Below are 16,175 nucleotides of genomic sequence, written 5' to 3'. Positions count from 1 at the left end.
TATATATATATATATATATATATATATATATATATATATATATATATTAAAAGTGCCTGTTAAAACAGGTGCTGAGAAATTTCTTTCAGCATGTCACCAGATTGGGTACCGGAATGGGGGACGTTGTTAGCTGTAGTCTGTGTAGACAGGGATCACTTGTCGAATCATATCCCTTGTGGAAGAAGGAACTGCTAGTTGAGTGAGAGCAGTTGACTTCTCAGAGGAAGCTCTTCATGCCTCTTGTTCAAAATGGAAACGCATGCCCTTCCCAGTCACCCTCTTCAGGACACTGGTGGGAATGAGGCGAATTGGATTAGTGTTGCTTGAAATGGTTTGGGAGGGGGGTTGTTTGGAGTCAAGGTCTCTTCAGATATTTCTGGCTCGCCATATATCCGAGGCTGCCCTCAAACGCCTCAGTGCTGGGGTCACAGGTGCCAGTGGTAATATGGCCAGACGTTTCCAAGCCAGATTGCCAAACACTGTGTGCATTCTGCCTCTAACACTCACCATGGCAGGAAGACTAGGTTAATTGTTTTCGATTGAGGCTATCTTGAATTATGCAATACACATGATTGCCATAACAGCCTACAGTGGGTTGACCTGAGCCCCAAATCCCAATCTACTGACACTTGAACCTGCATTTCTAGTTTCTAAAAAGCATGTAACTAGTAAGCGTTTGGAATAAAATCACTTGCTTTTGAGAACTCACCTTTTCTTCACCTTAGCCTGTGTTCTCCTCTCAGAGAAAAGTGTGAGTTTTCACATGTTAAAAGTTACTTTTAACGTGTTTTTAAAGGTTAATTAAATTTTTTTTGACAATTACAGGTGCAGAACATACTGTGATCACATCCACCCCCATTACCCTCCCATTTTACTAGCCCCTTTCCTTCCTGCGTGTTTTTTTTTTCTTTAACTTATACATATTTGAATCTCCTAAAGCATTTCGCGGAGTTCAGGGCTTACGTTAAATTCAGAAATACTCCTGATTTTCAGAGTCCTTGAACTTACTACCCACACTCAATGACTGCAGTTCCAAGCTGCTGTTCCCCCTCCAGGCGCACTGTGGCGCTATAGCAATCCCTCGCGGTAGGAGGAGCCGCGGCAGCTCTTCTTGCCCGGGGGAAGGGGCGCTCCCACAATGCACCTTGTATCAACACGGCGGTGGGGCGGCTTCCTGGAGGGTTCAGGCGCTTGGCGCTGAGGTACACAGTGCGAGCGCTATCCCGCCGGCCGGTGTTGTGGGGCGACTGCGACCATGGCGGAGGCAACGCCTGCTCGGGTGAGGCGCTGCGGCCGGGCCGGGAGGGCCCCGGGTAGACAGCGCCCTGCCCGGGGCGGGGCTTGCGGAGCTCGTCCCCGGCTTGGTTTCCTCCGCGGCAGTTGGCGCCCGCGGATGGCGACCTTCCTTCCCGCTACTCTCGCCTTCAGCCCGCTTGCCTTCTGGGTCTGTCTGCGTCGGGCTCAGAGCCCTGGCGCTCCGCGTCTTTCCGTGGAAACTTCTGCGGGGCTTGTTGAATTGTTTGTGTCTACGCCCACATATTTTCCTGCTTCGTGCCAACTGGGGACTCGTTTTCTGAGGTGGAGTGATGGCGCGGGTTAAAAGCCTGGTTGTTGCCTTTGCGCTCAGCTGCAGAAGACCCCAGGACCTTCTCTCCAGGCAGTGGGCTCTTGTCCTGGTGCCATGTTCTGCCGTTGATTTCTGTTCTGAGTTTGCAGCCAGGCGGGCCCTCCTCTCCTCGGAGACAGGTGTAGTTGTTGGGTTTTGTTTACAGACCTGTAGGTGCTCACTGTTGACTGCTTTCCTCCTAGTCCAACTATCTCTGGTCAGGGAATGTGAAGACACTGAAAATTGGTTTGAGAATTATCTTCCGTAACTCAGCGCTCACCTATTCAGTGCTTGGTTTTCAGCAGCCTGTGTACACCTCTCTAGGCTTTTGTCTCCATAACTTGACTTGATAACGTTGGGTTCGTTGTTGGAGCCTCTCTAAGGTCTTCTCTGGCTCCAGTCCTCGCATACTGTTTCACGGTAGCGGTTAATTTAGCAAAAGGCTGTATAGCATAGACTGGCCTCAAGCTAGTGACAGTCTTCCCTGCTCCCCGGCTAGGGTTAGAGGCGTGAACCATTATGTTGGCTATTGTTCTTGGTGGTTGTGTTTTGAGGCCTGTGTTCCAGCCTAGCCTATCTGAGGATGACTTTAAATTCCTACCTCTGACTCTCGACCTGCAGAGTTTACAAGCATAAGCCTTTTCTTGTCTTTTTTTTTTTTTTTTTTAATCTTTCAAAATAAGGTCTTGGTATGTAGTCCTGCCTGGAACTAGTTATGTGACCAGGTTAGCTCTGAACTTAGAACAGTCCTGCCTCTGCATCCCAAGTGCTAGTCAGCGACTAGGAGTTAGAAAGACTAGGAGAGGGGTCGTGGCTAGGTAGGCAGATTTCCAAGGTGGACATCATCTTTCTTTCTCATCCTCCTGACTTGAGACAAGACTGGCAGCTAAAAACAAGGGCGTTATAGGCTTATGTCTCCCACCAGAAGGTCCCCCGCTGATGGACTGGCTCAACAAGTTCAAGGCCTGTTGCACAATAGTTCTGCACCAATCACCCATCTTCAGACTGAACAACCCTATATTAGAGGAGGAAGATTTGAGAGTCGTTAAAGTCCTGGCCCCCCAGCCTTTTTCTCTGTGTCTGCTGCACAAGTTTCCTTACTCCCATTAAGCATTTCTCTTCCGTTGTGGGTTCTGTCCAGTAGTGTTTGAGATTTCTTTGACGCTACTTTTGGGGCTTGAGTTTCCACTGCTTTTTAATTCTTTAAGTAGCAGAGAAAACGAACCCGACCCAGATCCAGAGTGCCTTATTCCGGGTTCCTAGACTGTCAGCGAGCACCGTTGTGCACCCGAGCTTTTGAATTGAGTTTAACTGCAGCCTTTTTGGATTCCAGAAACACTTTGGGAATCTTAAGATATCTTTTTGTGAACAAGAGTTATAAGAAAATTTGTGTTGAAAACTTTGCCTTGATTGGAATTGGATTTTTCTAGGAAGTGGTTAACTAATTAGGGAAGGAGTGAAAGATTTATCAGTGTTTATTTTCAAAGAGTTAACTGGGAAAACAGGATACTAATTTGTAGCATTTTCTGCATCTGAGTTTCTTGAGACACAGATGCAGTCTTTTAAGTAAGTGTTTTTCTCTAGGTCGGTTAGTATAAGTGCCAAGTGAGGTGGGGGGACAACACACTCCTTTTCTGGTCATTCCACTCTTAGTTATTGGTCATCAATGGACCTGGAGAAGAAGCAATAAAGTAGTTGTGCACTGTAGGGCATGCCTGAGGCCAGCCAGGTCTACAAAGCGAGTTCAGAACAGCCAAGGCTACACAGAGAAACCCTGTCACCAAAAAAAAAGAAAAAAAAAATTAAGCAATAAAGGTCCACCAAAATCTCAAACTAAACTTAAATTTACAGTTTAACATTGTAGAATTTATTTAAACCGTTCTTGAACATATTTGTATCTCTTCAGGTGAGGATTCTGTACTGCTGGGTCAGATACATGTCCTGATAATAACTAAAAATAAAAAATACTGAGAAAATTATATTTGTAAATGATATTTGAACTTTATAATTAATCATAGGTGTAGAGGAATTTTAATTCAGAACACGGCGGATCTGGCAGAAGATCACATCCAAAGACTTTCTAGGTCTGTGTGATCCGTCTGGAATACAAATACAATTTTAATCCAGGAGACAGGCAAGCAGATCCGAGTTCAAAGGCCAGCCTAGTATCAGGTAAAAAAAAAAAGCTTTGGTCCAGTTGAGGTGGTACATACCTTTAATCCCAAACAATGAAGGTAAAGTTAGTTTGTAGAAGGAAGCACCCATATTTGAAAGTGATGTCTAATTGGCAGAAAATGTGACTAATCAGAGAAAGATTTGACAGAATAGGGAAGCTACTTAAGAGACCTGCAGAGAGAGGGAGAGAGGAAAGAGCATAAAGAACGCAGGTTTAGCGGGATTTGCTTTACACAGAGAGAGGTTGAATGAGCAAACAAGCTAGACACAGGTGAAGAACCAGCCAGAGAATGAGAAGGAGCCAGGAGATTAAAAAAGATTTCTGGAGTTAGTTTGAGGCCAAGCAGAGCATAAGTCAACTGGGAGAGGAGTTTGAGACGGAATAGCTGAATTGAACCAGCCAACCCAGAACTCAGAACAAGAAAGGGTGAGCTTATTAAGCAGTAAGTCTCAGAGGCTGAAAACATTCTAGGCCTAGGTTAGATGTATGGAGGCTAGAAGCTTCCAGGACTAGGCCTAGGTAAACCAAAAGAGGCAGTAATCCTCAAAGAAGACAATTAAAATAAAAATAAAAGTTTATTTTACACACAAGCCCATTATTTGCTGTGATAATTCAAAAACAGTATAAGTAATACCCCAAAAGAGAAATCATGTATTCATAAGATATGAACAAAGTTGTGAAGTCAACTTTGAGAGCATTTCCTGAACAATCATGTTTGATGTTTATGAAATCAAGGGACCTTGGAATAATGAGAAAACTCAGAGTCGTCAGGACCCCATAAAGATGGGACTTGAGGGTAACGCTGGGTTAACTTTTATTAATAAAAATTAAAAGGTTAACTTTTTTTTTTTTGAGTCAAGGTTTCCCTGTGTAGCTCTGGGAACTTGATATGTAGACCTTGTATATGAGGCCTTGAACTTAGATCTTCCTGGCTCTGCCTCCCAAGTGCTGGATTACGTGTCTCCTGAATAAGAGAGTAATTTGTTAATGTAAATAATTAAAGTACATGACATCATTGATGTAGAAGTTAGGAAGAAGAGATCAGAATTCAGAAGCTTAGTGCTCTTTGTAAATATACTTCAAATAATTTCTAGGTTAATTGCTAAAAGACTAAAAAGCCAGTTACAGTAATATGATTGGATTAAAAGAAAGGATTATCCAGATAGGAAGAATCCAACCTTCTGGTTTATAACAAATACAGCTAAAAGATAAATCTATACAAATGGTAAAATATAAAAGGATATGAGAATGATTTATCAGAACGATACTAACTAAAGGAAACTTTGCTTAGAAGTGTATCATTGCCAGAGATCAAATGTACTCCTCCAATGTACAATGGAAAATACTCAGTTTTCCATTTTGAAATGACATCTTTAAACTAGTTTGAGGCTAATTACATAGCTTCAGGTAGATTTAAAAATTGACAGGCAAAATTCATCATTATTTATATAATATTCTAATATAATGTAGTCTTTAATCTAGAAGAGAGTAGCAAGGATACTGCTCACCCAGAAGACCTCTCAGAGAGGACAGAAGTATTCTCCATTTGCTACAGTTGTCCCTAGCTACACAGGACTGTCAAGTCTTGATATGTAGCTCGTATGACCAACAAAATGAGTTCTAAATTTCATTTTAGTTTAGCTGATCATGATGGCTCAGGCCTTTAATCCCAGCACTTGGGAAAAGCAGATGAATCTCTATGAGTTCTAGGCCTGCCTGGTCTATATCGTGTGTTCCAGGACTGTCAGGGTTATATAGCAAGACTGCCTCAAAAGAGAAGAAGGAAAGCCATCCCCAAAGTGGGGGTGAGGTGGTGAGCTGGGGAAAGGTATATGCTCAAAAGCCATTATTAATATTTTAGCCTTTTACAGCACATAATATCTGTGTATAATGATACAGTGTAAAGAGACTAGAAAGATGGCTCAGTGGTTTGAAGCTCTTGTTGGTCTTGCAGAGGACCCAGGTTCAATTCCCAGCTCCCACATGGTGGCTCAAAAACCATCTGTAACTCCAGCTGGGGCGACCTGATGCCCTCTTCTGGCCTCCACTGGTACCAGGCACACCAGATTTTGGGATGGTTTGATACATAGTAAGAGCTGTCTGGTATAAGAAGCTAGGGAATATGTTAAAATATTAAACATGCTTTAAAATTCTTTCCAGTGCAATAGCATACTATGTGTATGGATCAAGACATTTTATCCAAGAAATATTTCTCAAATTTATCTGATATTTGATGCATTTCCACACACAGTCTCTGAAGATATTTTTGTGAAACTCTTCATGTTTGTAGAGTAACAGTGGGCCAAAAGAAGTCAAGGTACGGCTATGAAATAAAGAGATGGGATTTGTCTTAGTATCAGTAATTGGGCTGGAGAGGTGGCTCAGCAGTTGTTCTTCAGAGGACTGGGGTTCCATTCCCAGTACCCACATGCTGAGTCACAACTGTCTGTAACTCCAGTTCCAGGGAATCAAACACCCTCATACAGACAAAACTCCAATGCACATGAAATAAAAATAAAAAACTTATTTAAAAAGTATCAATAACTACAGTACAGCTAGAGTTAATAAGATCATAATATTGGTAGAGTGACAGGAAAATTAACCCATAGAACAGAAAAAAGATGACCAGAACAGGTTGACAGGTGACAAAACTTGGTTTGTGTAGGAAATGACATTGTAGTTAGTTAGTGGGTAAGTGCTGACTTTTTATTATCACTGGATTTTTTAAGATGGGGTCTTACTAGATAGCCCTGGCTGGCCAGAGACTCGTATCTAGATCAAGATGGATGTAAACTCAGAGATCCAGCTGTGTTGTGATTAAAGGCATGTGTCAGCATGCTTGGCCCTGTTTTGTTTTGTGTGTAGTGTGTGTATGTAGGTAAGTGTGAGCACACTGCTACACTCAGGTGGGCAGATGCCAGCTTGTGGGAGTCAGTTCTCTGTTTACACTGTGTGGGTCCCAGGGATCAAACTTAGGTTCTCAGGTTTGGCTTTATCTGATGAGCAATCTCACCAGCCCAATAATGGCTTAAACATTGTTTTTTACACTTACTGTGTGTGTGCGCTTGCGTGCATGGATATGGGTGCACACATGCATTTGGAAGTCAGGACACCTTGAAGGAAAAGCTTAGCTCCTTATGGTGGTATTTTGTCTTTTTCTAAAATTTTCAAAACTATTATAAAATACACATGTAACTTTTACTTCCTTCCCTTCCCTACTCTCCCCCCCTCCCGCCCCTCTTTTGAAAGACAGTAGCCCACACTGGCCTTCAACCTGCTTTGTAGCTGACCTTGAACTTTTGATCCTGATGCCTCCATTTTAAGTTCAGGCTTGTACCGCAGTTCGTGTGGTGCTTCAGAGCAAGGTCAGGGCTTTGTGCATGCTAGGTGAGCTTGATGCCAACAAAGCTGAATACCCAGCTCCAATTGAAATGTTCAGTATCTGTCTTAGTTAGGGTTTCTTTTGCTTCGATGAAACACCATGGCCAAAAAGCAAGTTGAAGAGGGAAGGATTTATTTGTCTTATACTTCCATATCACTGTTCATAGAAGGAAGTCGAGGCAGGATCAAACAGGACAGAACTCTGGAGGCAGGCGCTGATGCAGTGGCCATAGAAGGGTGCTGCTTACTGGCTTATTCTTAGTGGCTTATTCTCCTTGGCTTGCTCAGTCTGCTTTTCTCTAGAGCCCAGGACCAGCCCAGGGACAGAACCATCCACAATGGTTCTGATGCCCTCCCCAACCAGCCACTAACTAAGAAAATGCCCTCCAGGGTTGCCTACAGCCCAGTCTTATGGGGTCATTTTCTCAGGTGAGGCTCCCTCCTCTCCAGTGACTCTTGTTTGTGTCAAGTTGACATAAATCTATTCAGCACAATATCAGAATAAAAAATACATTTGGATATATTTTATTTGTTTTAAGAAAGTTAGGTAGTTCTGAGTCCTGTACTTGGCCTTCCTATCTTTATTTGATGTTTGGAAATGACCTTGTCTCACTCTCCTCAATTCTACAGCACAGGAGGAAACGGCGCTCCACGCCGTTAGCCCTGGCCACACCCCCTTCACAAACAACGGAGAAAAGCCCGTATTTCCAGACCACAGAAATCTCACTTTGGACAGTGGTGGCTGCTCTTCAGGCTGTGGAGAAGAAGATGGAGTCCCAGGCTGCCCGACTGCAGAGCCTGGAGGGACGAGCGGGCACAGCCGAGAAGAAGCTGGCTGACTTCGAGAAGACAGCTGTGGAGTTCAGCAACCAGCTGGAGGGCAAGTGGGCCGTGCTGGGGACCCTGGTGCAGGAGTACGGGCTGCTGCAGCGGCGGCTGGAGAATGTGGAGAACCTGCTGCGCAACCGGAACTTCTGGGTCCTCCGGCTGCCACCCGGCAGCAAGGGCGAGGTCCCCAAGGTAGAACATCTAAGTTTAAAAGTTAGGCCGGGAGGGGACCCCAACCTTGATTAGTCAAGATGTTAAATCACTGGCTGGTGCTCATGGGAGTCAAAGTGCTCATTTCCTGTGGCTTACAATTGCAGGTGTCTGGGCCCCTTGAGAATGATGGGGTCTGTTTCTCGGAGCAGGAGTGGGAGAACTTGGAGGACTGGCAGAAGGAGCTCTACAGAAATGTCATGGAGAGCAACTATGAGACTCTGGTCTCTCTGAGTGAGTGGCAGTTTTCTCTAGAGTTCTTTCAGAGCCTTCTTGACTGCACCTGGACTCTGCCTGCCTCTCACCCTCTGTGAGCCTGTGCTGAGCTGAGGAAGAGACTCTCCAGGTGCTCTCACCTGCAGAGAATTGAAAATCTCTCAGGGATGAGCCTTTGTATTTTTTCTCTGGTAACACAATGGCTTCTTGAGATTATTTAGGTATTATTGCTGAAGTATAATATGGGTGTTTAATAACATAGTTACAAAGTATTATATTAGTTATTTTTCTATTGGTATTTTATTGTCACTTTATTTTTCTATTGGTGTTTAAGACACTATGACCAACCCAACTTAGAAAAGAGAAAATTTATTTGGGGTCTATGGTTGCAGAGGGTTAGATTGCTTGGGATGGCCAAGCAGAAGTAGCAGGTAGCAAGTAGTGGGAACAGCCCTGAGAGCTCATATCTTGAACCTCAAGCAGGGTGCTGAGAGAGCGAACTCAGATTTGCTTGAGTATTTTGAAAGCCCCTTTAAAACATGCTTCCTCTAAGAAGGCCACACCCCCAAAGAATTCTACCAACTAGGGACCAAGTTTTCAAACATATGAGCCCACGGGGCCCATTCTCATTCAAACCACTAGCATAATATACTTTTATCTTTTGAGACAAAATCTCTACGTAGCCCTGGCTGCCCTGGAACTCAATATGTAGATAAGGATGGCCTTAAACTCACAGAGATCCTCCTGTCTCTGTCTCCTGAGTGCTGGTACTAAAGTCATGCACCACTATGTCCAGCTAATGTTCTATTTCTAATATTTTAGATGAGGAATCTTGTAACTTAGTAGCCGATGAGGTGGCTCAGTGGATAGAAATGCTAGCTGTACATCCCAGATAATCTGCATTCAATCCCTGGAACCCATGATGGGAGGAAACAATCTTGGAACTTGGGCTGAGACATGCAGCACTAGCTGCTAACAGGCTTTTATTTAGCAGTTAGCTAGAGTCAGCCACTGCGGGCTTCATGTTGTTTGGTAGACAGGAAACACCATTTGTGGAAGTGTTTTATGTAAAACATTACTAATACATGCTATGTAACAGGTGCATGTTTTTCAAATGTCAGTCCTTGGAGAAATACCAAGGAGGCCACTGGCTGGACCAGACTGAGGGTGAGGGAACTCAGGGTGGGCCAGAGAGGTGACCATGTTACCCCAGATGGGTTCCATGCCCTTTGAGGCCGTTTCCCTGGGTCATGGAGCCTGCATTAGCTGGCAGTGCCTCAGCAGGAATGAAGTTAGGCACTGCGGAAGGGATCCTCGCCAGCCTCCAGCTGTCTGGGCAGAGGTAGTGATGCTAAGTGGACACTGGCACCTGAGCCCAGTGGTGCTGGCGAAGGAGCAGCAGAGCAGCAGCTTGTCAGTCAGCTGGCCAAAAATGTCCAGAGAAAAGTGACAGTAACATTAGCTCTTGTGTCTTTTTAGCTGTTCGAATTTATTCGCTGGCATTGGTTACTTGTTCATCGGCACCTGACCACATGCAGTAAGTTTTTAATCTCCTGGATTCACACTGTATCTTTTCCAACCCAGAGGTCCTTGGCCAGCCAGAGGAAGAGGCAGAGTTGGGTGCAGAGATGGTGGGTGACTTGGTGGAAGAAGGTACCCACTTGGGTGAGTAGTTCTAGAATGTTCTTGCATATTGTTCCTCCACCCTCACTCTGTAGGTTTCCATAGCTTATAGGGAGCTTTCCCTCAGCCGAACTGCCAGATAATATCAGTAACCTGGCAAGAGCAGGTTGTGGACTCCTGCTTGTTTGGTTTTTAAAGGTTTATTTTTATATGTATGCATGTATATCTGTGTGACTGTATGACATGTGTATTTAGGTATCCACAGAGGGCAGAAGAGGGGGTTGGATCCCCTAGAGCTGGAGTTTGATTGTGAGCCACAGTGGTCGTGAACTCACTCTGTGGCCTAGGCAGTAGTCCATTACCTTGTGATCCTCTTGCCTATCTGAATAGCTGAGATTACAGGCCTACATCATCATCAGACCCAGCTTCAAATTTGTTATTTAACACTTTTGAATTAATCAGGTGTTCCAATATATCTTGTCATCCTTTCCCATAGAGATTAAATACCCGTGTGTAGAGAAGGTTGGAGGACTGTGATAAAGCTCTCTAGGAGGAAGATGTTCAGTTTCTCCTCCACATTATCTGATTCAGCTGTTCTTAAGGAGCTTTGAGCCTTCTGAAGTCTTCAAATACCAAACATGCTGGAAAATGATGTTTGTTTGGTCTTCTTTCTTGCAGCAGATAGAGCCATGGTTAAACAGGAGCTGCTCTACAATCAGGAGGACCATGCAGGTCTCCCCGGCATGTTTTCCAGTGCTGCTGAGCAGCAGGCTTTCTTTGGCGCGGAGCAGGCTGTATTCTGGAATAGTTCGGGAGACTCTGCCCTCTTGGAATCAGGCCCAGGGGACTGTAACCCTGAGTCTGTTGAGGGCAGTAGAGACCCTGCCCCTGTTAGAAATCTGGACTGCTCCCGAAAACAGAAGTCTCACAGGCAGGTGCAATTGGGTCAGGAATGTGGACAGGGTCTGAAGGCAAAAAGGGACACCAGCCCATACAAATGTTCTGAATGCCAGAGCAGCTTCCGCTACAAGCAGCAGCTGACTGCACATCTGCAGAGCCACGTGGGCAGGGAATCTTATTCTACCACAGAACCAGAGGAGAGCCTTAGGCCCAGGCCACGGCTGAAACCACAGGCCAAACGGTCAAAGCTGCATCAGTGTGACGTGTGCCACAGGAGCTTCAGCTGCAAGGTCAGCCTGGCGACCCATCAGCGCTGCCACCAGCAGGGGGGCCCCATCACCAGCCCTCAGATCCAGGAGAGATTCTCGCCTAACAGCTTAGTTGCTCTGCCTGGCCACATCCCCTGGAGGAAAAGTCGGAGTTCTCTCATCTGTGGGTACTGTGGCAAGAGTTTCAGCCACCCGTCCGACCTGGTGCGGCACCAGCGCATCCACACGGGTGAGCGGCCCTACAGCTGCCCTGAGTGTGAGAAGAGCTTTGTCCAGAAGCAGCACCTCCTGCAGCACCAGAAAATCCACCAGCGGGAGCGGGCTGGACAGGCTTCAGAGCCTGCAAGGCCCAATGGCCTGCTTTAAGGTTGCCAGCCCCTCACCGTCCGGGGGCGGAGGGGGGGTGGCATCGGTCCCCCGCAAAGACACTACAGTCACACTGACTTCTTCCAGAGGAGAATTGCTTCTGCTTTGCGCTCCTTGGCTAACTAAGCACAGAGGCTAATCTGAGGCACAGGAGAGAAGGATCTATGGCCCCAGCCTCTACCATCTTGGCCCTGTTGCTGGGTTTGCTGTTTCCTTAGCCCCTTCAGGTCCCAGGTTTTTCTCCTTTCTGGTGTACTGTCACACCACTGAGACCAGTAGCCAGTTCCAGGGCCATCCTAGCATTTCATACATGTCTTCCCACAGGTGAGTGGGACCACAGAGGTTTGTGGAAAGTTCCAGGAAGTATTACCCTCCATTTCCCTTCTTTTGTAGCCTCCTTGTTAATAACTAGTATAAATAATTTAAATGAACTGCTTAGCCTGTTCTAAAGACCCCCTTTTGGAGTTAGATTCTGGTTGATTTTTTTAAACTATAGTTCAAAACTTGTTTTATAAATTTCAGGAGTTGTAGAAGTTGTTCCTAACATGGGAACTGAGCCTACCCTCCAGGAGGGAATAGTTTATGGGGCTCTTTTAGCCCACCCACATTTAACATAGGCCTGAGAGCCAAGACATATTGCTGTGTTCTTTTGGTGGTTTTCCTAGTGCACTCAGATGGGGCTAATTTTCTCAGGTGGGCCAAGCCCTGCTGAGAGTATAGACTTCTTTGAAGAAGCTGAGAGTTCAGTTTTGGGAGTTGGTGTCTCAACATACTTTCCCTCTCCCGCTCCTCTCTTTGCTGTTTCTACAGCCCCAGGGGATGTGGGGGGGAGGGGTGGAAGACTGAGGTTCATTCTGTTACACCAGGCATCACTTAGGTTGTTCAGATTAGACTTTCCAGTGTCTGCACCAGAGACGAAGGAGAGAAAGCACAGATGCTTGTCTCAGGAGTGTTGAGTCCCCACTGTCATTTGGGGAGGGAGGTGAGAGTGGGTTCCTGGTCATATGTGAATGTATGCTTGTCTGGAATAAATCTTGTTACTTGTATTTAAAAAAAAAAAAATGTTCACACGGGGTGCTTTCTGTTTGTCAAGAATTCAAGAGAGGAGAGATGCCTCCCCAGGAGGCCCTGTGTGTAGCCCGAACCTATGACCTTAAAGCTCACACACTGGACCAGGGATACTATTGCTTCTATAGTTTTGTACCTTAATGTCAAGGTTAGTTTCTGAGTCCCTGTTCCCAGAAGTATGGTCTCAACACCTGACAGGCTTAGGCTCTGTCCTAGATCTGTGGTTGGAGCATTTGTTTGTCTTTGCTTTTTTTTTTTTTTTTTTTTTTTTGTATGTATACAATGTGTGCCTTCATGCCAGAAGAGGGCTAGATGGTTGTGAGCTACCATGTGGTTGCTGGGAATTGAACTCAGGACCTCTGGAAGGGCTGACATTTCTTTCTAACCTCTGAGCCATCTCTCCAGCCCATCATTGTTTGTTTTTTCAAGGTAGGGTTTGTCTGTGTAGTCCTGGATGTTCTGGAACTCACTCTGTAGAGCAGACTGGCCTGCCTGCCTGGCCTAGGGTTAAAGGGGTGCATCCCCACCCCCTGCCTCGAAGGGTCCTGCCTGAGTGACAGATCATTTCAGAAGGTAGGAGGGGCTGGCAGAGGCTCCTTCCCTCCCTACTTGAGCTTGCCTAGGGCTTTGATTATAACACTTACATTGGAGAAAATCAACAGTGTCTCAGATCTGCCATGGTTTTGCAGGACAGCCGCAAGATTGTCTTAATATATGATAAGAATTTCATTCAAAAAAACAAAATTCCTGCATTCCCACCCCAAAAGCACCCTCCTTGATAGTTAACTTGCCAGTTGTGCTGTTAATACTTGACCATATACTTCATTGGAAACCTGTAGCCAAAAGACTGAAACTGAATCTTCACTGAAAACAAAATATGTTACTTGGGATTTATGGCATTTAGTTTTAAGTCAACACACAACAGGAAGAGGACATGGAGGAGTCTGAATCAAAACTGAGTGGTGAAACACCCAGGGTGTCTATTCCAGGAGTGGAGTGGGACATTTACATCATTAGCATGCAACTGCCAGTAGGCACTGTCCTTTATTAAACTCATTTGTATGTGTGCTTGAGCACATGCATGTCTTGGTGTATGTGTGGAGGTCAGAGGGCAACTTACTTGGTTCTCACCTGTCCCGTGAGTTCCCCAGGGGTCAAATTCAGATTCAGGTTGTCAGTCTTGGTGTTAGCCTTTTTTTAAACTGTCTTTCCCTAACCCAGTCCTGGAACTTGCTCTGTCACCTACCCAGGCCATCCTTCCCACCTTCAGCCTCCTCTATGCAGGAATTTCAGGTGTGAGCCACCACACCAGGCTTCATAGGCACTGTTTTAAATAACACACATTATTTGCCCTTTTCAGCTATCTCACGTTGAAAGGCTGTTCTGGGAGGTGTGGAGAAGAAAGCAGGAAGTGGACTGGTTAAGCTAAACGTAACACACAGGGCAGCGATGTTACATGCTAAGCTGACATACCTACTCGCCCCTTCCTACTCACACAATTATCGTTTGGGTTTGTTTTGTTTTGTCTTCGAGTTTTGGCTTTCCGAGACAGGGTTTCTCTGTAACTAGCTCTATAGACCAGGCTGGCCTTGAGCTCAAGAGAGCCCCTACCTCTGCACTCCTCTGAGTGCTGGGATTACAGGTGTGCACCACTGCCGACCAACTGCAGTTAAAGGTTTTAATTGTCACTCACCTGACCGACCCTCTTAGACAACCTCATCACCATACAGTGTTCTGGTGAGGTTGGACATGGTCTTTCTCCAGAGTCTTCTCTGTGGCATTCCCAGCAACTAATGAAAGGCAAACAATTCATTACGGCCTTGAAGGCTTCTATAGCCTACCTTACCCTGAAGAGTCAGAGTCAGTTGTGTTGCTGTCACATCCTTCCTGTCCTCAATAAACCACCTTTGCTTTTTTTTTTTTTTTTTTTTTTTTTTTTGGTGTCTAAATTTTTGTGAGAGCTTCCCTCATTTGCTTTATGTTTATTTGTGTGTGTGAGAGTGTGTGAGTGTGAGCACACACGTGCCATGCCATGCAGGTGGAGAGCGGAAGACAACCTTCCACCGAGGGAATAGTGATCAGATCTCCAGGTGTCAGGCACCTTTGCTCACTAAGCCATCTCATTTTTCCTCATCTGTTTCTTTAGTGAGCAAATGATGGCCCTGTTATGTGGCCAGCTTTAACACTTGGGGAATATCAGTGACCAGAATATGTTGGCTGTAGTTTGTATTCTATTAAAATCTGCTACCCCGCTCTTCACTCCCCCCAACCCCATTTCACCCCCTCACATAGATAGGAGAGAAACAAAGAGGAGAAAGAGGAATTAGGAAAAAAAAAAAAATCCTTGGATCTAATTTGTTGTTTCTTTCTTGACCACAGCTGCTAGCAAACCTCAGCCATCCTCTCTAAATGACCAACTCCCATGGATTCCTGTCTCTCGGGGCCCTCACATTATGTACCCTCAGAAAAGTTCCCAGAATCCAAACGTCACGCAATCACAGAAATTATTTGCACCAGGCAGAACCATGCTTCTAGAGCACGAGGCAAATCACAGTCAGCTGCTGCAAACAGTCCGAAGCCTCCCCACGTTCCTGCACCTGCGATTAAAACAAAAATACAACCTTATATTTGTTTTTTTAAAGAAGCCAAAATTCCAGAATTCTCACCTCAATCTTAGTTTTTTCTTCTACTGGATCTTGTATCGACTTCCCTAGACTAACACACTATTATAATCTGTATTACCAAATGACTGATAGCTTTCATGTGCAAAAAAATGTTATTTTGAGACAGGGTTTCACCCTAACCCAAGCAGACTTGGACCTTTCAATTTCCCTGCCCCAGCTTCCCGAGTGCTGAAACTACAGGAAAGTGCCATACACCTAGATGAATATAAAGTTGTTTGTTTGCTTGTTTTGCTTTTTCAAGACAGGATTTCTTTGTAGCCTGGCTGTCCTGGGACTCGGTAAAGACCAGGATGGTCTCCAGCATAGAGATCAGCATGCCACTGCCTCCCAAATGCTGGGATTCAGCTGTGCACCACCATGCCCAGAATGCAACTAATTTATTTTTTAAGTTTTATTCTCTCTCTCTCTCTCTCTCTCTCTCTCTCTCTCTCTCTGTGTGTGTGTGTGTGTGTGTGTATAAAACTTTCTGAAATCAGTTCTCCCTTCCACTTTTATGTGGAGTTGAACTCAGATCATTGGTTTCCATCATCTTGGGCAGCAAGTGCCTTTACACACTGAGCCATATTGCTAGCCTCTGAACTTACGTCTTAGATTTATTTGTGTGAATGCTTTGCTCAAATACACATCTGTGCTCCACATGTGTGCCTCATGCACAAGGTCAGAAGAGGGCTTTGAACCCACTGGAGCTGCAGTTATGGATGTTTGTGAGCCACCATGTGGGTGCTGGGAATCGAATCCCTGTCCTCTGCAAGACCAAGTGCCCTTACCTGCTGAGCCGTTTCTCCAGCTTCTCCACCCCACCCCTGAAACTATTCTTATCCAGGTTCTTTCTGTTCTGTGCCCACCTC

The 16,175-nt window shown here is 45.3% G+C and overlaps 1 protein-coding gene across 3 annotated transcripts; it reads left to right on the top strand.

Moving 5' to 3' along the window:
• The first annotated feature begins 1,185 nt into the window (after positions 1-1,185).
• On the top strand, positions 1,186-12,621 carry LOC129675589 (zinc finger protein 212-like). 3 transcript variants are annotated; one of them, XM_055605548.1, is made up of 6 exons: positions 1,597-1,746; positions 7,452-7,592; positions 7,794-8,183; positions 8,309-8,435; positions 10,002-10,082; positions 10,719-12,621. In XM_055605548.1, exons 2-6 carry the CDS (start codon positions 7,575-7,577, stop codon positions 11,573-11,575), a joined length of 1,473 nt encoding a protein of 490 aa, XP_055461523.1. In that variant the 5' UTR covers positions 1,597-1,746; positions 7,452-7,574; the 3' UTR covers positions 11,576-12,621. The 3 variants fall into 3 exon arrangements, with proteins under 3 accessions (XP_055461522.1, XP_055461523.1, XP_055461524.1); XM_055605549.1 differs by having other exon boundaries at positions 1,597-1,748; positions 7,467-7,592; XM_055605547.1 differs by lacking the exons at positions 1,597-1,746; positions 7,452-7,592 and adding an exon at positions 1,186-1,279.
• Positions 12,622-16,175: the final 3,554 nt, after the last annotated feature.

This window comes from Psammomys obesus, unplaced genomic scaffold (genome assembly GCF_907164565.1).
Source record: "Psammomys obesus unplaced genomic scaffold, mPsaObe1.curated_primary_1811, whole genome shotgun sequence".
NCBI classification, from domain to species: Eukaryota; Metazoa; Chordata; class Mammalia; order Rodentia; family Muridae; genus Psammomys; species Psammomys obesus.
The sequence above is the reverse complement of the archived record's forward strand: the minus strand, read 5'-3'. Positions and strand labels throughout refer to the sequence as shown.

Bases quoted from the DNA above. Each gene is read 5' to 3' on its own strand.
- LOC129675589 (XM_055605547.1), top strand. From the start codon at position 1,256: ATGGCGGAGGCAACGCCTGCTCGG. The intron at 1,280-7,793 runs GTGAGGCGCTGC...TCAATTCTACAG, and splicing joins CGGAGGCAACGCCTGCTCGG to CACAGGAGGAAACGGCGCTC. The intron at 8,184-8,308 runs GTAGAACATCTA...TTACAATTGCAG, and splicing joins GCAAGGGCGAGGTCCCCAAG to GTGTCTGGGCCCCTTGAGAA.